Raw genomic sequence first — 23762 nt, 5'->3', positions numbered from 1 at the left:
GAAACAAAGCATCACCTTCCCTTTATCATTGAAAGAAAATACACTTTCATTTTCAATCCAATCCTATAATCTATCTAGTAGAAAGTCTTGTTTGTTTACCTGGGCATGCCACTGAACTCCAGTGAAGGACTTTTTCCATTCCAGCTCTCATAAAGAGATTTGCCTTCAAAGCCTTCATCGGGGCTTTGGAGCTACACAGATTAAAAGGGAAAAAAAGAAAATACTTATAAATCAGATATTTTAAAATTTAAATGTCCATTAACCAGGGAATGAATAACTAAACTATATTCAGCAAGACACATGATACAATTCATATATTAGCAGTCATTAAGAATTACAATGAGTTTCTGACAATAGGGGAAAATGTTCATGCTATTATATATAAGTGTGACTATTATAAAGAATACATGATGTGTATGGAAAAGAAGGCCAAATTATTACCAAGCTACTGTAGGCAAACGGATGGTCATATTGTAAGATTTTTTGGTCTATATTTTCTGAGTTGAGGGAGGCTGCTCTCAAAAACACACATTTCTCTCCTCTTATAAAAAAGAAAATGAAAGGAAGCAAGGTGATTAAGAGAAGGTATTTCTTTTAATATTGCTTCTTGTCAGTAAGGTTGCTAAAGTCATTAAATAATACACAATAAAAATAAATGCATTAATATTTTATTTAATCAATTATTTACTATAATTGTGTTAAATATTGGGCTTTAAATACATTTTCTGGTTTTACAGATGAGAAAACTAAGGAAAAAAATATGACCTATTATTGAGTTCTAGACCTATTCTTGAAATCTAGTGCATTAGATGTTATGCTGGAAACATTTCACAAACTAAACTTTAATTATACATCTTCCATCACTATTCATGGGTTATTTATTATACATTATATGGTATACAATGTTTTTATATTATATTTAATAAAAGTCCTATGTTCTATTTTTTTAAAGATTTTATTTATTTATTTATTTATTAGAGAGCAAGCGAGAAAGAAACAGCATGAGAGGGGAGAGGGTCAGAGGGAGAAGTAGGCTCCCCACTGAGCTGGGAGCCTGACGTGGGACTCAACCCCAGGACTCCGGGATCATGACCTGAGCCCAAGGCAGTCGCTTAACCAACTGAGCCACCCAGGCGCTTTTCAACAAAGTGATTTTTAAAAGTTTATAGAGTACCTATATTGTTTAAGACTTTTTGTGAATGCCAGGGAAACGAAGCTCAATAAGACACATTACATACTCTCTACGAGTGAGAACTACAGGTAAAAATGTGGAATGCAATGTGCTAGGTGCAAAGGTCTATGGGAACACAAATTTGCATAAGCATGAGGAGAGAGTCAGAACTTAGGTTAACAGAAATTATGTTATTAACATCTTAATTTGTAAAATATGAATAAATAGGCAACAAAAGAATTTCACTCAAGCTTATAAATTGACACAAAATTTTGATATAAGGAACAGCACTGCTCCATTTATTCTAAGAAATGCACATTTAACACAGTGTAGAAATACAGTACTAAATTCTCAGTTTATCACTCAAATGTAAAATGCTATAAATCACTCTCCCCAAATAAAACAGAATAAAACAAACCCCCAAACTGTCAAGCAACACATAATTTCAAATCTGACCTAAAGAGTAGAGTTTTTTCAATTGTCTCCGGATGCCACCAAGCCAGCCAGAAAACAAAGAACTGGCAAGCTTCCTTAGCATTTGACTTAAATTACATGAAGAGTGAACATTCTCAGAAACACCCTGTTGCAGATATTTAAATTTTTACATACTTCATGGAAATTGATAAAACTGCAGGCAAATGATGCAGCTCTTGAGTAATGACATGAATTTTTTTTTTCTAATCCTAGAGGAGAAGCTAAGTCATAAGATTACATTCCATGCTTTTGAAACCAAAGGTTAGTGACATTTAAGTCTTACTGAAAACCCCTATCTGAAGGGGAATAATTGTGTTTTCCTTGGTAATTATACATCAATTGGTAATTCTATTAAATAGGCAAGTCTTTTTTTTTTTCCTTTCCAGTTCAAATCAGATAAGTAGCAGTAACAACAAAAATCTGCCAAGCAACAAGTTCTTCATGATAACGAATGCTAGGCCCAGTAGACTGAGGATCAGGACAAGGAAAGTGAAGAGTTGCCTGTCAGTCCTGGAGGAACTCAGGCACAATCTCTCCAGTAGGTTCGGGATCCTGTGCTGCTGTCAGAATTAAGAGAACTTCAGCTGTCAGCCTAGTTCAGTGGGGCTCAGTGGAGTGCAGCTCAAGGCCAGAAGTCAGGGAGGGGGGTACATGGTCTCCCCTAGCCTCTGCCCCAAACCAATTGGACCCTGGAATCAGCGCTTGCTGTTTTTGCAACATACTCCTTCTTGATCACTTAGAAACTTCAACTCTTCCTGTGTCCTGGGCTAATTGATATCATTACTTGAAGGAGTATAAATCAGTTTTAAAATTAAGGAGTGAAATCACAGGACCAAGTGCTGGTTCATCTACAGCATGAGTTGTATGACAGTGGGGGGCTAATGCTTTTTGATCTCAGTTTTCTCGATTTCAAATGGGGATGGTAGACACAATGCAACCCCAGGGCTGCTTCAGTAGTTGGGAGAAATGGGGTAGCATATGTAAACAGTTTATTAGATGTAATGTTCTCTGGAGCTTATTAGAGGTAATATTTGCTATATGAGAGAAAGACAAATTATAAAACAATGCAGCTGCTTAACATAATAATGGTTCCTCAAGAAAACATCATTTGTAGAACTCAAACTTTCTAAAATTATACATAATTATTTTTACCTCCTTTGTTAGGTTGTATACCAAGCTGTACATTAGTGGGGTGCAATCAACTCTCAGAGTATAGTTTCCTTAAAGATAAAGAGAGAGTGTTTTTTTATTTCATTTACTTTATTCTTTCATTCAAAGATGAATCCTAGCTCTTTAGCCAGAAGGATCCTTAACATAACATAATAATAAAAAAATTTAAAAAAACAAACTAATGTTGTAATGTATGGTGACTAACATAACATAATAAAATTAAATTAAAAAAAAAAACCTAAGTCCAATAAAACTCTCCAACTTACTATTCAATAAAAGCATCATTGCTCACCACAGTCCTCAGTTCCAGGCATGAAACAACCCCCATCACCACTCCAAATCTTCACCTCCCACTCTGCCCAAGCAGACTCCTGCTCAGGGGCTTTGCATATACAGTTCCCTCAGCCTGGAACAGTGTTATGCATTATATCTGCATGACTTAAAACTCCTCCTCTAGTCTAATATCATGTTTTCTGAGAGTTTTCCCCTGAACATCTACCTAGAGGAGCACCCTCTCTTCCTTTTATCCTAGCCACTCTTTCTCTTTTGACCTTGCTTATTTTTCTCATTGGTTATCTCTCAACATGTTAAATATTTGCCTTTTTATTTTCCATCCTCCCACCAGACTAGAAATTCCATGGGAGCAGGTGTTCACTTTTATTTGTTGCCAGGGGTTAGCACAGTCCTGGCCTTTAGCATTTACCCAATAAACATTTGTTGTAAAAATGCATTTGTGGGGGCACCTAGGTGGCTCAGTCAGTTAAGCATCCAACTCTTGATTTTGTCTCAGGTCATGGTCTCAGTTTCCTGGGATCGAGCCCTGCATCGGGCTCCATGCTCAGCTTGGAGTCTGCTTGAGATTCTCTCTCTCTCCCTCTCCTTCTGCTTCCCCTCCCCCCACTTGTATGTGTGCATGTGCACACATTCTCTCTCTCTCAAATAAAAGAAATAAAATCTTTTAAAAAATGCATTTATAAGGCAGATGCTCTCCAGCTAGTTCTGAATAGAGAACAGAGATGGTGTTCCCATTCCTCAGGAATTCTGTCTGATGAGTTTGAGAGTCATGAGAACCAGCCAGGAGAGGTGACCTCAAGAAGTTGTGGGAGCACAGGGACAGAAGGCTAAAGCATGATGGAGGCCTGGGGAAGGGAAAGTTAAGACAACTTCATCAAGGATTAGCCTGTACAAATGCCCAGAAATATAAAAGTACATGATGTACTCAAAGAATGGCCAGCAACTCTAATCTCAAAGCTTCAGGTCCACGTCTGGGGATAGCAAAAGTTGAGGCTTTAAAAATAAGTAGACACTCCAGCAGAACTGTTCATGGAACTTGAAAGGCTGGTTCCAAATTTCGACTAGAAGAATAAATATGCACAAATTTTAGCCACTGCCATTTTTAAAAGTGATAAAGAGCTAGTAGGAGTGCAAACCAGAGAGTCAGAGAGGTAGTCTGGCAGCATAAATTACCACGTAATGCACGTGTACCACGACCAAGGCATGATATTGTAGCTCTCCACTCTCCACTTGTATAGAAAAAGGCAAGGTGGACAAATAAACAAGATATTTACTGCAACAAATTGAAGCAATCTGACCATCAGCTGGAGAATTGAGACGTAAATTGCTCTGTCGAAAACACTGTAGAAGTTTTTCTTTTCAAGTGATAGATTTATATATAATGACATGGAAAATGTTCCATAATATGCTGTTGAATAGAAAAGGAGAAGACGCAGAACCATGTAGTATGTAATATGTAATATGTAATGAAAATCTGTATAAGATCGTGAGGGGCAACACAATGTAGTCGTTAGAAGGATAAAGATGATCACCTAGATTTGAGTCTCAGCTCAATCTTTTACTAGCTGTGTGACTCGGGAAAGTTACTTAATCTCTCTGAATTGGAGGTTTCCTCTTCTATACAAGGAAAATAATAAAGTACCTACCTTACAGGATTATTGGATTAAATAAATATTTACATGTAAAGCACTTAAGACAGCACCTTCAACATCACTGATGGTTTGAGTGAGCTAACCATCTAGAGATGAATGTCAGTGTGATGGAAACATCTCAAATTGAGGACAGTAGCACCTTCGGAGAGAGGGCTGAGTTTGAGAGTGATATAAGTAAAGGTTCTTGCTTTGATTATAAATTTTGCATTTTACCATGAGAAAGTCAATGTATCACTTATTGTGTTATCTTAAAAATGAATATTTAACAAAATTTTAAATATAAAACAAAGTAAGATAAGTGGAATCCCAGTCATCGAGTAACATGGTGTCATGTGCTGTTGATGCTGAGAATGATAGGAAGACAATGCTGCGTTTTAAGGCAGGGAGTGACGTCATCAACAAATTCCAATGATTAGAGGCAGAGCAAGAAGGTGGAGGAGTAGGAGACCTGGATTTCGTCTGGTCTCAGGAATTCAGCTGAATGGGGATCAAACCATTCTGAAAACCTGCGAACTCAACAGGAGATCGAAGAAGAGAGTAGCAACAACTCTCTGAACAGAGAAGCGACCACTTACTGGAAGGTAGGACGTGTGGAGAAGTGAATCCGAGGCGATATTCGGGAGGATAGACGGCAGGGGAGGGGGCCTCCATCGGCCGCTTCTGGCAAGTGATAGAGCCACGGAGCACAAAATGAGAACTTTTAGAAGCCGGCTCTGCTGAGGGACGTTGCTCCAGTGGCTAAACTGGGGGTGAAACCCTCGTGGGACAGTGTGGTCTCAGGACCTTCGGGGTCACAGAAAGACCGGGGGTGCCTGAGTGTGGCAGAGCTCCCAGGTATCGGATTAGGGAAGCCAGCTGCAGAGACGGAGCCAAGGCGCGGGCTCTCAGCTCAGGGTTGCCATAAACTGTGATCCATGGCCCACTCGGGCCACTGCTCTTCCAGCAGGGACCCAACAAGTGGCAGATCCGGGGAGACTCCCCTTCCTCGCCTGGGAGGAGCAGTGCAGGAGTGCACTGCAGGGATCTGCTGGGTTTGGAGACTCCACACGGTGTTGGGTGCCAGAGATAGAAATGCTCTGTCACAGGCCGGGTGAGCACGGAGTGCAGCCGGAGACCGGGGAGACGGGAGTGACCGACTGCCTTTCTCTGGGGGCGCACTGAGGAGCGGGGCCCTGAGTTCTCGGCTCCTCCGGGTGGAGATTGGGAGGCCACCATTTTCACTCTCATCCTCCAAAGCTGTACCGAGAGCTTGGAGGGAACAAAAGCTCCTGAGAGCAAACCTGAGCAGATTGCTTAGCCCGGACTCACAAGGGCTGGGCAATTCCGACTCCAGCAAAGATATTTGGGAACCACAGCAACAGATCCCTCCCCCAGAAGATCAGCACGAACAGCCAGCCAAGACCAAGTTTACCAATCAAGGAGAACGGGAGAACTCCAGTGCTAGGGGAATACTGCACATAGGATTCATCGCTTTTTTACCATGATTCATTAGTTTTTCAAAGTTAATTTTTTTAACTTTGTTTTTTGGTTTTTTGAATTTTTCTTTTTCCCTTTTTCAACCAACATCTTATCAATCCCTTTTTTAGAAAATATTTTTTATTTTTCACTTTTAGAAAATTTATCCCTTCATAGTAGTTACCGTTATTTTTGGAATATATATATATAAGTTGTTCTTTCTTTAAAATTTTGAGATACAGTTTCTTCTAACAGATCAAAATATACCCTAAATCTCTAGTGTATGGCTTTGTTCTAGTCTCCTGCCTGATTACATTCTCTCCCTTTTTTTTTTCTAAATCTTCTTCCTTCTTTTTACAAACAACTTATCAATTCTTTTATAAATTCTTTTATAATTTTCATCTTTAAGTCATCGTCCATCCCTTCATTGTATCAACCCTTCTTTTGTACATATATAAGTCTTTCTTTCTTTACAATTTTAGAAGGCACTATCTTCTAACAGACCAAAATACACCCAAAATCTAGTGTGTGGCACTGATCTATGCACTAGCCTGATCATATGTGCTCATATTCTGTTTTGTTGTTGTTGTTGTTGTTCTGTTTTTGTTTGTTTTTAATTTTTTCTTTTTCTTTTTCTTTCTCTTTCTTTTTTCTTTCTTTTCCTTTCTTTTCCCCTGGTTTCAGGTCTTTTCTGATTTGTTTAGAGTATATTTTCTGGGGACGTTCTTAACCTGTTAGCATTTTCTCTCTCATTGATCTATTCTCCTCTGGACAAAATGACAAGACGAAAGAAATCACCTCAGCAAAAAGAACAAGAGGTAGTACCGTCTGCCAGGGACCTACTCAATACGGACATTAGTAAAATGTTGGACCTAGAGTTCAGAATCATGGTTTTAAAGATGCTAGCTGGGCTTAAAAAAAGCATGGAAGTTATTAGAGACACCCTTCCTGGAGAAATAAAAGAATTAAAATCTAACCAAATTGAAATAAAAAAGGCTATTCATGAGGTACAACAAAAAATGGGGGCACTAACTGCTAGGATAAATGAGGCAGAAGAGAGAATCAGCGATATAGAAGACCAAATGATGGAAAATAAAGAAGCTGAGAAAAATAGAGATAAACAACTACCGGATCATGAGGGCAGAATCTGAGAGATAAGCGATACCATAAGACGAAACAACATTAGAATAATTGGGATCCCAGAAGAAGAAGAAAGAGAGAGAGGGGCAGAAGGTATACTGGAGCAAATAATGGCAGAGAACTTCCCTAATGTGGGGAAGGAAACAGGCATCAAAATCCCGGAGGCACAGAGAACCCCTCTCAAAATCAATAAAAATAGGTCAACACCCCGACATCAAATACTAAAACGAGTCTCAGAGACAAAGAGAAAATCCTGAAAGCAGCTCGGAGAAGAGATATGTAACCTATAAAGGTAGAAACATTAGATTGGCAACAGACCTATCCACAGAGACCTGGCAGGCCAGAAAGGACTGGCATGATATCTTCAGAGCACTAAATGAGAAAAATATGCAGCCAAGAATACTATATCCAGCTAGGCTGTCATTGAAAATAGAAGGAGAGATGAAAAGCTTCCAGGACAAACAAAATCTAAAGGAATTTGCAAACACAAAACCAGCCCTCCAAAAATATTGAAAGGGGTCCTCTAAGCAAACAAAGAGCCTAAAAGCAGCATAGACCAGAAAGGAACACGGACAATATACAGTAACAGTCACCTAACAGGCAATACAATGGCACTAAATTCATATCTTTCACTAGTTACCCTGAATGTAAATGGGCTAAATGTCCCAATCAAAAGACACAGGCTATCAGATTGGATTAAAAAACAAGACCCATCAATATGCTGTCTGCAAGAGACTCATTTTAGACCCAAAGACACCCCGACATTGAAAGTGAAGGGGTGGAAAATCATTTACCATGCTAATGGAAACCAAAAGAAAGCTGGGGTGGCAATCCTTATATCAGACAAACTAGATTTTAAAACAAAGACTGTAATAAGAGATGAGGAAGGACACTATATCCTACTTAAAGGGTCTATCCAACAAGAAGATCTAACAATTGTAAATATCTATGCCCCTAACATGGGAGCAGCCAATTACATAAGGCAATTAATAACAATAGCAAAGAAACACATTGACAACAATACAATAATAGTGGGGGACTTTAACACCCCCCTGATTGAAATGGACAGATCATCTAAGCAAAAGATCAACAAGGAAATAAAGACTTTAAATGACACCCTGGACCAAATAGACTTCACAGACATATTGAGAACATTCCATCCCAAAGCAACGGAATACACATTCTTCTCTAGTGCCATGGAACATTCTCCAGAATAGATCACATCCTAGGTCACAAATCAGGTCTCAACCAGTACTAAAAGACTAGGATTATTCCCTGCATATTTTCAGACCACAATGCTTTGAAACTAGAACTCAGTCACAAGAGGAAAGACGGAAAGAACTCAAATACATGGAGGCTAAAAAGCATCCTACTAAAGAATGAATGGGTCAACCAGGAAATTAAAGAAGAATTAAAAAATTTCATGGAAACCAGTGAAAATGAAAACACAAGTGTTCAAAATCTTTGGGATACAGCAAAGGCAGTACTAAGAGGAAAGTATATAGCAATACAAGCCTTTCTCAAGAAACAAGAGAGGTCTCAAATACACAACCTAACCCTACACTTAAAGGAGCTAGAGAAAAAACAGCCAATAAAGTCTAAACCCAGCAGGAGAAGAGAAATCATAAAGATCAGAGCAGAAATCAATGAAATAGAAACCAAAAGAACAGTAGAACAGATCAACGAAACTAGGAGCTGATTCTTTGAAAGAATTAACAAGATTGATAAACTCCTGGCCAGACTTATAAAAAAGAAAAGAGAAATGACCCAAATCAACAAAATCATGAATGAAAGAGGAGAGATCACAACCAACACCAAAGACATACAAACAATTATAAGAACATATTAAGAGCAACTCTATGCCAGCAAATTAGATAATCTGGAAGAAATGGATGCATTCCTAGAGATGTATCAACTACCAAAATTGAACCAGGAAGAAATAGAAAACCTGAACAGACCTATGACCACTAAGGAAATTGAAGCAGTCATCAAAAATCTCCCAAGAAACAAAAGCCCAGGGCCAGATGTCTTCCCAGGGGAATTCTACCAAACATTTAAAAAGAATTAATACCTATTCTCCTGAAACTGTTCCAAAAAATAGAAATGGAAGGAAAACTTCCAAACTCATTTTATGAGGCCACCATTACCTTGTTCCCAAAACCAGACAAAGACCCCATCAAAAAGGAGAATTACAGACCAACATCCTTGATGAACATGGATGCAAAAATTCTCACCAAAATACTAGCCAATAGGATCCCACAGTACATTAAAAGGATTATTCACCATGACCAAATGGGATTTATCCCTGGGCTGCAAGGTTGGTTCAACATCCGCAAATCAATCAATGTGATACAATATATTAATGAAAGAAAGAACAAGAATCATATGATCCTCTCAGTAGTTGCAGAGAAAGCATTTGACAAAGTACAGCATCCTTTCTTGATTAAAACTCTTCAGAGTATAGGGATAGAGGATATATACCTCAATATCATAAAATCCATCTATGAAAAACCTACAGCGAATATCATTCTCAACGTGGCAGGGATGTCCACTATCACCACTCCTATTCAACATAGTATTGGAAGTCCTAGCCACAGCAATCAGACAACAAAAAGAAATCAAAGGCATCCAAATCAACAAAGAGGAAGTCTAACTCTCACTCTTTGCAGATGATATGATACTTTATGTGGAAAACCCAAAAGACTCCACCCCAAAACTGCTAGAACTCATACAGGAATTCAGTAAAGTGGCAGGATATAAAATCACAGAAATCAGTGGCATTCCTATACAGCAACAACAAGACAGAAGAGACACAAATTAAGGAGTTGATCCCATTTCCAATTGCACCCAAAACCATAAGATACCTAGGAATAAATTTAACCAAAGAGGCAAAGGATCTGTACTCAGAAAACTATAAAATACTCAGGAAAGAAATTGAAGAAGACACAAAGAAATGGAAAAACGTTCCATGCTCATGGATTGGAAGAACAAAGATTGTGAAGATGTCAATGCTACCTAGAGCAATCTACACATTCAATGCAATCCCCATCAAAATACCAACAACTTTTTTCAAAGAAATTGAACAAATAATCCTAAAATTTTTATGGAACCAGAAGAGACCCCGAATAGCCAGAGGAATGTTGAAAAAGAAAAGCAAAGCTGGTGGCATCACAATCTGGACTTCCAGCTCTATTACAAAGCTGTCATCAAGACAGTATGGTACTGGCACAAAAACATACACATAGATCAATGGAACAGTATAGAGTGCCCAGAAATGGACCCTCAACTCTATGGTCAACTCATCTTTGACAAAGCAGGAAAGAATGTCCAATGGAAAAAAGACAGTCTCTTCAACAAACAGTGTTGGGAAAATTGAACAGCCACATTCAGAAGAATGAAAGTGGAACATTTCCTTACACCACACACAAAAATAGACTCCAAATGGTTGAAAGACCCAAACGGGAGACAGGAGTCCATCAAAATCCTAAAGGAGAACACATGCAGCAACCTCTTTGACCTCAGCCACAGCAACTTCTTCCTAGAAACATCACCAAAGGCAAGGGAAGCAAGAGTAAAAATGAACTATTGGGATTTCATCAAAATAAAAAGCTTTTGCACCGCAAAAGAAACAGTCAACAAAACCAAAAGACAACCAACAAAATGGGAGAAAATATTTGCAAATGACATATCAGATAAAGGGCTAGTATCCAAAATCTATGAAGAACTTCTGAACCTCAGCACCCAAAGAACAAATAATCCAATCAAGGAATGTGCAGACGACATGAACAGACATTTTTCCAAAGAAGACATCCAAATAGCAAATAGACACATGAAAAAGTGCTCAATATCCTTCGGCATCAGGGAAATCCAAATCAAAACCTCAATGAGATACCACCTCACACCAGTCAGAATGGCTAAAATTAACAAGTCAGGAAATGAGAGATGTTGGTGTGGATGAGGAGAAACGGGAACCGTCCTACACTCTTGGTGGGAATACAAGCTGGTGCAACCACTCTGGAAAACAGTATGGAGGTTCCTCAAACAGTTGAAAATAGAGATACCTTACGATCCAGCAATTGCAATACTGGGTATTTACCACAAAGATACAAATGTAGGGATCTGAAGGGGTACGTGCACCCCAATGTTTATAGCAGCAATGTCCACAATAGCCAAACTGTGGAAAGAGCCAAGATGTCCATCGACAGATGAATGGATAAAGAAGAGGTGGTATACATACACAATGGAATATTATGCAGCCACGAAAAGGAATGAGATCTTGCCATTTGCAACGACGTGGATGGACCTGGAGGGTGTTATGCTGAGTGAAAAAGTCAATCAGAGAAAGACATGTATCATATGACCTCACTGATATGAGGAATTCTTAAAATCAGGAAACAAACTGAGGGTTGCTGGAGTGGTGGGGGGTGGGAGGGAGGGGGTGGCTGGGTGATAGACATTGGGGAGGTTATGTGCTATGGTGAGCGCTGTGAATTGTGGAAGACTGTGAATCACAGATCTGTACCTCTGAAACAAATAATGCAATATAGGTTAAGAAAAAAAAAAAGAAGAAGAAGATAGCAGGACGGGAAGAATGAAGGGGAGTAAGTTGGAAGGGGAGACGAACCATGAGAGATGATGGACTCTGAAAAACAAACTGAGGTTTCTAGAGGGGAGGGGGGTGGGTGTATGGGTTAGCCTGGTGATGGGTATTAAAGAGGGCACGTTCTGCATGGAGCACTGGGTGTTATATGCAAACAATGAATCATGGAACACTACATCAAAAACTAATGATGTAATGTATGGTGATTAACATAACAATAAAAAAATTCCAATGATCAAAACCATTAACAATCAAATCTTACAAACAAACCTAGCAATAAAGACAACATTATTCTACTTTTGAAAAATACACATTTAAGATCTTATTCTCTGTAGCAAAGGTGTTTCATCTGATTATGTGTTTCTAAATAAGGGTAATAGTTCCAAGCTAATATTTTTGAACTTTTGCTCTGTGAGAGGCACAAGTCTGGGAGTTTTGCAAATATAACCACTTTTGCCCTGATAAGATCCTTGGACATACGTACTCTTGGTAACTCTATTTTTTTATTTTTTAAGTGTTTTTCTTCTTTCTTTTTCCTTTTTTTGAAAGACTTTATTTGTTTGAGAGAGAGAGAGAGAGAGCACGAGCAGGTGAGCGGTAGGCAGAGGGAGAGGGAGAAGCAGACTTCCTGCTGAGCAGGGAGCCCGATGCAGGACTCAAACCCAGGACCCTGGGATCATGACCCAAGCCAAAGGCAGACGCTTAACTGACTGAGCCACCCAGGCAGCCCAGTAACTCTATTTAGAGGTGAGAAAACAGACATGGAAAGTAAGTCACAACCTGAGGCCACACAATGAGAAAGTGGCAGTGCCAGGAGGAAGGCCAGGCCCTTTACCACCAACATAAGAGGAGGGCAGGATGGCTGAAATGCACTGCGTGAGCTACCTCCTAGGACGATGTAACTCAGACAGGTGGACGAAGATATGTACATTGCAGCATGTCTCCAGCAAAATGCAATGTCTCAATTACTGTTGATACGGAAAGTTTACTCCTACACTACAGGGAAGATTCTAAAAGCCCACCCTGCGTTCATTGACTCATTCATTTGCTGCACCTGTGCAACACGTCTTTCTTTAACAAGACATTAGGAAACCACGAGTTATCAAGATCCTGTCTGTTCCTGGCTGAAGAAGACAGCCTAGTAACAGAAGTAGTTTGTAAAGCAAATAGTTGTTTATCCATGGCAGTGATGAGTGCTAAAGACAGGGCTTCCCTGAAAAAGTAACAGTTCAGAGGAGGCTGTAAGGATAAGAATTAAACAGGTAGAGTGTGTTGAACAACCATCTGGTACTGAGAACAGCAGGTGCACTGTCCAGGAAGGAGCATATAGTCAAGAACAGAAAGATGAGTGGGTGTGCAGGGTAGTGGCAGTGGACTGCTTGATCTTGGAAATAGACCTGACGATGTCCTTCCATTCAAATCTCTGCTTATCAAAAGCAAATATGTTCTTGAAGGCCAGTCTCAAGTGTCATTTCTCAGGCTTTTCCTGAACTTGCTACTATTCTCTCCTCTGAACTCCTAGACCAGTCTGATTATAGCCTTTTTTAAAAATAGTAATATGATTTTTTAAAGATTTTATTTATTTATTTGAGAGAGAGAGAGAGAGAGAGAGAGACCTGAGCCGAAGTCAGACACTGGGCCGAAGCAGGAGTTTAACCAACTGAGCCACCCAGGTGCCCATATGGCCTTTTCATGGTACCTGCATATATTAGAATCCTAGACTAATTTATTGTTTGTACTGAGCCACAAACTCCTGAGTGCAAGACTGTTCTTTACTAACCTCTGATTCCTTTGAAATACTGTAAAGTACATTACGGAGAGAAGTGCTCAATAACGATTCATTGAATTGGAAAAAAAATTAAGAAAAAAATACTTGGACATCAGTATTTTTTTCCAAAATCTATATGCATGATATGATAAAACTAGGATTATATTTACACTTTTTTGCTACACCATTCTAAAACCAGAGAAATCTTTAGTTCTATTATTTTATTTATCCATTTAACAGGTATTTACGATCCCTAGCACAGACAAGAAAATCTGCCAGATGAAGCAAATCAGAGAGGGCTGCTTTCCCAAATTAGCACTCTTGGGCTCACAGCTGCTATGAGGCAAGCGCACAGCCAGACCCACCAGCAGCAGAGTCCCTAACCACATGTACTGGATTTGCTTTCTTTACTGGAGCATCATTTACGAACTAAGTGGCTGCTACTAGTTCGTGTACTAGATCACATCTTTTCCTATGAGACCAACGTTACTCACCTTCTATAGAAGAATCAGCATTAACATAGGCCACACCACGCTCTTGAAGGAGTCTGGAATTCTCCTATAATAAAAAAGAATAAAACCATAAACATATACCATAACCTCCCCCTAAAACAATGTACATCTACATGTGCTGTGTGGAGATATTTGAAACAAGCTGACCACAAAATTGATATATAAGATTGTGAAAACAGAGTTTGTTTGAAATAATTCCGATAAAGATTATTCTAAGAAATAACAAGCAAAACATTTTTAAGACTAAAATTTAAGATGAACCTGCCCATATTCTTAAAATGGTAAATAGAAAAGGAGTTGATTCCTTTAACCATGCCATGGTTTACCGTTTAAGAAATTCTCTTAGCAAACATGAATGACATAAGATAGAAACCCCTTCGTGGAAATCTTCCCATGAACATCTCCTCTCAATCTCTCTCTCTCTTTTTTAAGTAAGCTTCAAGACCAGCGTGGAGCCCAACTGGGCTTGAATTTATGACCCTGAGATCAAGACTTGATCTGAGCTCAAAAGTGGGACGCTTAACCAACTGACCCACCCAGGCGACCCCCCCCATGAACATCTCTTTATTTAAGAGAATCTCACCTGAGTCAATAATTTCAAATTTCAAATTTATGTTTTAAAAACATGTGGTTTCCATACTATAGGCGGAAGCATGAAGTTCTTCTGTAGGATGACACCACCTATTGGTGAAGACTGATCATTGCACAATAGTAAAATGCTGACAAAACGTGTAGCAGGGTTTTTTTGTTTTGTTTTGTTTTGTTTTGAGCTATCAAGTGGATTTTGAATCTCCAAAACATGTAATTTCCTAAGCATCCCGACAGTAAGAAAGGAAGTAGAAAAAATATGCAACTTTAGGTGGTGAATCTGAAACAGACAAACCAAGAGGTTTCTCTCCCCCCACCTTTGGTTGTTTCTTAAATTCCACATATAGTATTCATCTTTCTCTGACTTATTTCGCTTAGCATTATACTCTCTAGATCCATCCATGTTATTGCAAATAGGAAGATTTCATTCTTTTTTATGGCTGAATAATATTCCATTATATATATATATATATATATACACATATGTGTGTGTATATATAATGAGATATATATATATCTCATATCTTCTTTATTCATTCATCTATTGATGGACACTTGGGCTGCTTCCATAATTTGGGTATTGTAAATAATGCTGCTATAAACATAGGGGTGCATATATCTTTTTGCATTAGTGTTTTTCATATTATTTGAGTGGTAGAATTATTGGATCATATAGTAATTCTATTTTTAATTTTTTAAGGAACCTCCATACTGGTTTCCACAGTGTGCACCAGTTTGCATTCCCACCAACAGTGCATGAGGGTTCCTTTTTCTCCACATTCTTGCCAACACTTTTGTTTTTGATTTTAGACATTCTGACAGGTCTGAGGTGATACCTCATTGTGGTTCTGATTCCCATTTCCCTGATGATGAGTGATGTTGAGCATTTTTTCATGTGCCCATTGGTCATCTATATATCTTCTTAGGGAAATGTCTGTTCATGATTTCTGCTCATTTTTTAATCAGATTGGTTTTTGTGTGTTGAGTTGTTCAGTTCTTTATATATTTTGGATACTAACCCTTTATCAGGTAAGTCGTTTGCAAGTATCTTCTATTCAGTAGGCTGTCTTTCAGTATTATTTATTGTTTCCTTTGCTGTTCAGAAGGTTTTTATTTTGATATAATCTCAATAGTTTATTTTTGTTTTTGTCTCCCTTGCCTTAGGGAAGGCATTATTGAACATGATGTCAGCTGTGGGTTTTCATATATGGTCTTTATTATGTTGAGGTATGTTCCCTCTAAACCTACTTTATTGAGGGTTTTCATCATAAATGGATGTAGTGCTTTGTCAAAAGCTTTTTCTGAATCTACTGAAATGATTATATGGTTTTTACCCTTTCTCTTGCTAATGTGATGTATCACATTGGTTGATTTGCAAATATTGAACCACCCAGGATTAAATCCCACTTAATTGTGGTGAATCGTTTTTTAAATGTATCATTGGATTCAGTTAGCTAATATTTTGTTGAGGATTTTTGCATATTGGCTTGTAGTTCTTTTTGTGTAGTGTCCTTATCGGGTCTTAGTATCAGGGTAATCTTGTCTCAAAGAATGAATTTGAAAGCTTTCTTTCCTCTTCTATTTTATGGATTAGTTTGAAAAGAATAGGTATTAACTCTTTTTAAAATTTTTGGTAGAATTCACCTGTAAAGCTGTCTGGTCCTGGACTTTTGTTTGTTGGGAATTTTTTGATTACTGATTCAATTTCATTGCTGGTAATTGGGCTCTTCAAATTTTCTCTTTCTTCCTGATTCAATTTTGATAAATTATATAAATTATGTATTTTTAAAAGATTTTATTTATCTGACAGAGAATGAGACAGTGAGAGAGGGAACACACGCAGGGGAAGCGGGAGAGGGAGAAGCAGGCCTCCCACTGAGTAGGGAGCCCAGTGGCAGGGTTTGATCCCGGGACCCTGGGATCATGACCTGAGCTGAAGGCAGACACTTAATGACTGAGCCACCCAGGCGCCCCAAATGATGTTTCTAAGAATTTATCCATTTCTTCTCGGTTGTCCAGTTTGTTGGCACATATAATTTTTCATAATATTTTTCGTAATATTCTCTTATAATCCTTTGTATATCTGTAGTGTTGGTTGGTATTTCTCCTCTTTCATTCCTGATTTTGTGTGAGTCCTCTCTTTTTTTTGATGAGTTTAGCTAAAGGTTTATCAATTTTATTGATCTTTTCAAAGAAGCAGCTCCTGGTTTCACTGATCTGTTGTACTTTTTTTTTTTTTTTTTTAGTTTCTATTTCGTTCATTTCTCCTCTAATCTTTAGTTCCCTTCCTTCTACTGATTTTGGGTTTTGTTTGTTCTTCTTTTTATAGTTTTTTTAGATGTAAGGTTAGGTTTTTTATCTGAGATTTTTCTTGCTTCTTAAGGTAGACCTGTATTACTATAAACTTCCTTCTTAGAACAGCTTTTGCTGCAACCCAAAGATTTTGGACCATTGTGTTTTCATTTTCATTTGCTTCCACGTATTTTTTGATTTCCTCTTTCATATCTTGGTTGACCCATTCATTGTTTAGTAGCATGTTATTTAACCTCCATGTATTTGAGCTCTTTCCAGATTTTTTTTTGTGGTTGACATAGTTTCATAGTGTTCTGGTCAGAAAAGATGCATGGTATGACTTCAATCTTTGTGAATTTGTTGAGGCTTATTTTGTGACCTAATATATGATATATTCTGGAGAACGTTCCATGTAGACTTGAAAAGAATGTGTATCCTGCTGTTTTAGGATGGAACATTCTGAATGTATCTGTTAGATCCATCTGGCCCAAAGTGTCATTCAAAACTGCTATTTCCTGATTGATTTTCTGTTTGGATAATCTATCTATTGATATAAATGGGGTGTCAAATTCTTCTACTATTACTGTATTACTATCAATTAGTTCCTTTATGTTTGTTGTTAACTGCTTTATATATTTGGGTGCTCCCATGTTGTGTGCCTAAATACTTACAATTGTTTTATCTCCTTGTTGGATTGTTTCTTTTATGATTATACAGTGTCCTTCTTTGTCTCGTTACAGTCTATTTTAAAGTCTATTTTGTCCAATATAAGTATTGCTGCCCCAGATTTCTTTTCACATCCACTTGCATAAATATTTCTCCATCCCTTCAATTTCAGTTGGCATGTGTCTCTAAGTCTAAAATGAATCTCTTGTAGGCAGCATGTAGATGGGTCTTGCTTTTTTGTCCATTCTGCTTTTTGTCTTTTGATTGGAATGTTTAGTCCATTTACATTCAAAGTAATTCTTGATAGGGATGTACTTATTGCCATTTTGTCACTTGTATTATGGTTGTTTTTATAGTTCCTCTCTGTTCCTTTCTTCTTTGGCTCTCTTCTCTCACGGTTAGTTGGCTTTCTCTAGTGATAGACTTGGATTCCTGTCTCTTTATTTTTTGCATATCCATTACTGATTTCTGATCTGTGGTTACTATTTGGTTTGTGTATAACATCTTCTGTGTAAAGGTAAAATTACTTCCAAAGGGGCCTATCAAATATTCTGCAGTTAGACTTCCTGCCTCATTTTTACCATGATTTAATTTAGAGTCAGTCATATAAGGAACATAAATGTGAAAAGTATACCTTACTGTTCAGGCTCAAGAAGGGATTTAAATGTGGTTAGCTTTAGGAGCTAATTTGGAAAGGACGATAGAAAAAATGATAACTTATTTTGATGTTTGGTTTCTAGGGAATTTACTTATTTACTGTCACACTCCCAGAAAATGAAGATTAATCATTTTGACAAGTGACATTAAGTGGCTTCAAAAGTTCAAACTAAACAGTTCTTTAATACAGAGAGATTGTTATTTTTAAACAAGGATGTGTTATTTCAGACTTTGGAAAAAAGTCTGAATATGTTCTCATTGAAATCACTTGTTATTTTTACATCCTTGAGAATTAAGTCCTAAATGCTTTGCTATAATGAAAATTTATATTGTAGCAAATTATCAACTAACCTCTGCCCACTCAGTAGAACCAAGAAGACCAAATTCTTCTGCATCCCAGCTTGCAAACAAAATTGTTCTTCTAGGTCTCCATCCTAAAATATATGTATAGACACATAAATGCTGGGAAAATGCATAATATATCCAAGACATTGTAAAACTCCACAGAAAAACAACACTAAAACTTCACTGGTTGTTTAGGAAAGGTGAACTCTGGTGAGAATTTTTACTTATATAAATTCCTTTTGTGAGATTTTTAAAGCTGATTTGTCAATACAAAAGAGCACATTTGCACTGAAAAGGGGGAAAATGTAGACACAGCAAAAATTCTGTGAGGTCATAATATTCTAATCGGTGTATATGATTGGATACACACAGGCAGCCATCTGGTTCTGCAGCTGCCCGGAGAGAAAGAAGAAAGTGCTAGATGTGGTCTATGTTCCGAGAGCAGATAAAACTGAGAGAAAATTCCTTACAACCCTTCCATGTTCTGGCATTGCACAAACAATTGTTCAGTGTCAGCTGGTTGTGTGATTTCACTCCATTCTCTGCCAGAATTTGTCAACAGAAGCTCTGTTAGCAGTACCGATGTCTGTGGGGGTTACAATAACTTAGCGCTGCTCAAAAAGGAGGTGATATGGCTGGGAGTTAGAAACACTGACCTTGGAGTTCAAGAAAGATCTTATTTCGATTACCAGTTCTTTCACTTACTAGCATTAGGACTGAGGGGAAGTTATGCAAGCTTCCTCAGTTTTCCTTTCTTCATCTGTACCTGAGAAGTAGCAAGGTAAAGATGAAGATACTACTTGATTTGGGGGAAGACTGAATGGAGTCATGTTTACAAATACAGCACTTCATACGTGCTCCAAAAACTTGTCATTATTTTAGTAAATAGTTCAGTTGTGCTTATTAAGAATATGTATCCCTACAGCTGAGTCCAGTGTTTTATTTTTGTCAAGTTTGTTCATGATATTATTCAAATTTCCTATGAATTGTCATTCCTCATCACTGCACTCTTTTGGCATGCTTTTATTGTCACTGTGATGTTTTGTATTCATCGTAGGGAGTCTTATTGCAAGATCATGGCATTTTTTTGTACTACTGTTAAAGACTAGCTAATTCATGAGCTATGTAGATTCAAGCCCTCATAATTCTGTGTTCTTAAAATACAAGAGAACTGTGCAGAAAAAAAGAATAGAGCCCTTTACCATTTTGTTTTAAAGAGAAACATGGCTTTGTGGATAGGTAGCCAGAAATTTGAGTTGAAACCCTGGTTCTCTGACTCTGCCACATACTAGGTACACCACACACTAGCTATATAACTGGATTCTATAAACCTTGATTAGCTTATTGGTGAAACGAGAACAGAAATAACTAGACTTCTCCCTGGTTGCTAAGAGTTCAAAATAGAGAACATGCGAAAACACTGGTTCTCTGAGGAAATGAGCACCATGCAAACTTAATATATTTTTGCCATTGTTTTTATTGTTGCTAAAAAAAAAAACCTGGATCACATTTCCAGCCCCAAACCCTAATTTGCAGGGTCAGTACACAGCGTGGATTTTCTGCTCTCAAGGCGTAATTTATTTTAAAAAGCAGCCATTTGAACTCAATCTTATCTTTTTTCATAAGAAGATTCTAAAATGATTGAAGCAATTGTGCTAGGAGGAGAAACCTAAATCTCCCGAGAACAAACCAAGGCTGGGGGTGTGGGAATGCAAACATCAAACTTTTGAGACATCCTATTAGGCAGCGAGACCAGTACTTTTCTGAGAAAGCTTCCATCTCCTTACTTGGGACACTTGACCTGACGTGTGAGGCTAGAAGGGCCCAAGAAACTTATGCTCACAGTTCTCTGATCAGGACACTTTGGCCTATGACCTATTTTGGTTTGTCCTCTCCTGTGAAGTAACCCATTTCCACCTTCTTTGTTGTCAAGAGCAACCCCTAACAGCAGAATTCCTTTATTTCAGATTATAATTTTATGAATATCAATAATGTAAACATTATTCTATAAATAAGCAAAAATAAATAAACAATATAATTAACTAACCCACATGAGTAATATAGCCACAAGTTATTGAAAGCTGCTATGCTAGTAGGTATTACTAAGTACTCAATGCTACTAGGGTGGTATATTTTGCACACATCCTCTCAGGTGACCCTTCACACAATCATATGAGAAAGTGGTAATTTTACACACCTTACAGAGGACTACACTGAGATTCAGGGAGGCTGATCTTTTTACTTTCTGTTTATATTACCTTCTTTTTTCAGTGTTCCAAAACTCCTCACAATTTCATGAACAACAGCTGCTCCGCTCTGAGGGTCAATGCCACCAAACACCCATGAGTCACGGTGACCTCCAAGAATGACATATCTGTCTAGAAAGCATCATTGCAGAATTACTTGTCATTCCAGGTCAACAACGGGGCAAACTGCAAATGACTCAAGAACATCCAAACAGAGAGCATTCACAACTCCAAGAAAGATATCAAGGTTCCTGAAGACTTGTGTAAATATACCTATTTTGTTCTGATTTTGATGTATGAAGAAAATATGTATGTGATAAGCAAAGGTATACTTCAATGTATGATAATAATCATAAGTATAGAGGTAATGATAAGTATAGAAGGATAGAAATTATTCCATCCACCTCTCTTTATAATTCTGTTACTCCTCTCTTACCTACTTGTCACTTTGCTTCCAGTATTTTCAGAGTAAGAGAATGCAGTGGCCACATAGTAGGTTCTCTGCTTCCTAATCCTTCTGGTCAATTTTCAAGGTACAGCTCAGCAATTTTCTTCCTCTATGACTCTTTCCTAGCTTCCAAATGGGAGGGAACTGCTCCCATGATCCAGCCTTCAGAGCAATCCTATCATATCTGACCAACAGTTACCACACTTGAATGTATGGTTCCTTGTTCTCATTTTATCCCTTCATCCTTCATGCCTAATACAGAGCCAGCACAAAATAGGTACTCAGGAAGATTCAATGAATTGCCCATTATATATTGTTTAGTACTCACTAAAAGCATACCAATACCAATATTCTTTATCACTGAAAGCAAGCTTTGGCTGCTTCTAAGAAAAATATGTGTAATGCTTGTGGGTAACAAATACATATCCATAATTCCTAAGGAATTCAAACATAATCAAGACTATTTATAAAAGGTATTAATCTATAAGTCATCTGAAATTCTGTGGAAATCGTGTCTATATATCTTATTAACTTCAAGGGAAAATAAAACTATGTAAAGGATTCATTAATTCAAGGTTACCTTAATTTTCTTTCTGTTTTTAGAGAGTGAGCGCACATGAGCCAGGTTGTACAGAGAATCTTAGGCTGACCGTGGAGCCTGACACGGGGCTCAGTCTCACGACCCTGACATCAGGACCTGAGCCGAAATCAAGAGTTGGATGCTTAACCGACTGAGCCACCTAAGCACCACAAGGTTACCTGAATTTTCTAAGAGCGTTATCTTTTATATAGATGCTTGTAGCTATCATGAAGATATTTCCCCAAGCAAAATATGTGGCAAACTAATCCAGAAAACCCTAAGAAAATACCTCAGAATGACCTCTTCCTGCCCTTGCTCCCTTGATCATTTAACTGAAGCATGCACAGCTTAACATTAACTAACCTTGGGCATCTAACCAGCCTAGCCCCACATTTCCTTTTCTTCACAACATGTATCACAATACAAAATTACCTCATATTTATGTATTCTGTGTTTGTGTAAGTTCCATTACGGCAAAGAGTTGCTGTGCTCTATTCACCATACGTTCCCAGAGCTCAGAGGAGTACCTGGCCCAGAAGAATTGCTCAATCGATATTTGCTGAGCAAATGATTAATTTACCTGGTTCTACTGCTCCTCTGAGAGTTCCAATCACATTGTATATTCTTGTCACTTTATTGTTAGAATGGATGTGCATCTTGACTTTTCTAAACAAAAATAAAAGACACATTCTGAAAACACTGGTTAACGCTTTGCCCCCCCCAGGTTTTTTTTAATTCTTACATCATTTTAAAGATTTCTAAATGTACACATGCAAGAATTCCATTGTTCCGTTGTCTGATACCAATGAGGTAAGTGTACTCCTGTCTACAACCTGTGGTTTTGTTTCCTGCCAGTACTAGATATATTTTACTTTTTCAGTCATCCTCTGTAATTGTTTTTTTGAAAAAAAAAAAAAAGATTTCCTTCCCCAAAAGAGAGTTATGATAGAAATAGTCTCTTAACCTTGTAGAAAAGTTGCCAATAAAGCCAGGTCCAACATTGTAGGGCACGTGGAGATTTCCTTTCCAGTTGCTATCTGGCGGCGCTGCCCCACCCATTTTCCTGTTGAACGCAAAAAGTATTATCAGCTGAAGGAATATTTTGCAGCTAACAGTTAAAATGTCAGTGAGCTCACTTTCTTGAGTGCCTGCTCATAACGGTCTCTATGAGTCAGGGATATGCCATTTCCCCCTTCCTACGGCTCTTATGAGGTGGGATCTACTGTTACTCCCACTTCAAAGATGAGAGGTGTGAGGCTGAGAGAGACTGGTAACCTGCTTGAAGTCATGCAGCTGGTAAGTGGTATAGTTGAGGGTCAAACATCTGGTCAGAATCCAGACTCTGCGTTCCCAGTTTCTAAAAGAAAGCCAGTTTACAAAGTGCTTTCTAGGACACACACTGGGGAAAGAGCTCTGACGTCAAACTCTGGGATTTTCTATTTTGTTACTTCTCCCACTGATAAATATATCCCCAAATATGTGTATGGTCATCTTTTACAAAGTCCTTTCACACACATCTATTAGGGAGTGAAGAAGAGCAAAGGAAAGGATTTCACTTCAATCAACAGGCCCTAAAAGCTTCATTTTTTTTTTTTTAATTTAAAAAGGTAGAGGGGCACCTGAGTGGCTCAGGTCATGGTCCCAGGGTCCCGGGATGAAGCCCCACATCTGGCTCCCTGCTCAGCAGGGAGACTCCTTCTCCCT

General features: G+C 38.1%; 1 protein-coding gene across 3 annotated transcripts in view; it reads right to left on the bottom strand.

The window, feature by feature from the left end:
- The window catches only part of FOLH1 (folate hydrolase 1), a 74119-nt gene that overhangs the window by 11980 nt on the left and 38377 nt on the right, over window positions 1–23762 (bottom strand). For all 3 annotated transcript variants that reach the window (XM_088017407.1, XM_028091710.2, XM_028091711.2), the window contains exons 8-14: window positions 23023–23121; window positions 22639–22724; window positions 21043–21162; window positions 18791–18873; window positions 14219–14282; window positions 2798–2865; window positions 100–191 (exon numbers count right to left, since the gene is read on the bottom strand). In XM_088017407.1, coding sequence (XP_087873533.1) covers window positions 100–191; window positions 2798–2865; window positions 14219–14282; window positions 18791–18873; window positions 21043–21162; window positions 22639–22724; window positions 23023–23121 — 612 coding nt within the window. The remainder of the gene's footprint in view (window positions 1–99; window positions 192–2797; window positions 2866–14218; window positions 14283–18790; window positions 18874–21042; window positions 21163–22638; window positions 22725–23022; window positions 23122–23762) is intronic.

Source organism: Eumetopias jubatus, unplaced genomic scaffold (genome assembly GCF_037043125.1).
Source record: "Eumetopias jubatus isolate StellerSeaLion01/CBP00866 unplaced genomic scaffold, mEumJub1_p1.0 scaffold_13, whole genome shotgun sequence".
In the NCBI taxonomy this organism is placed as follows: Eukaryota; Metazoa; Chordata; class Mammalia; order Carnivora; family Otariidae; genus Eumetopias; species Eumetopias jubatus.
This window is presented reverse-complemented; position numbering and strand designations above follow the sequence as displayed.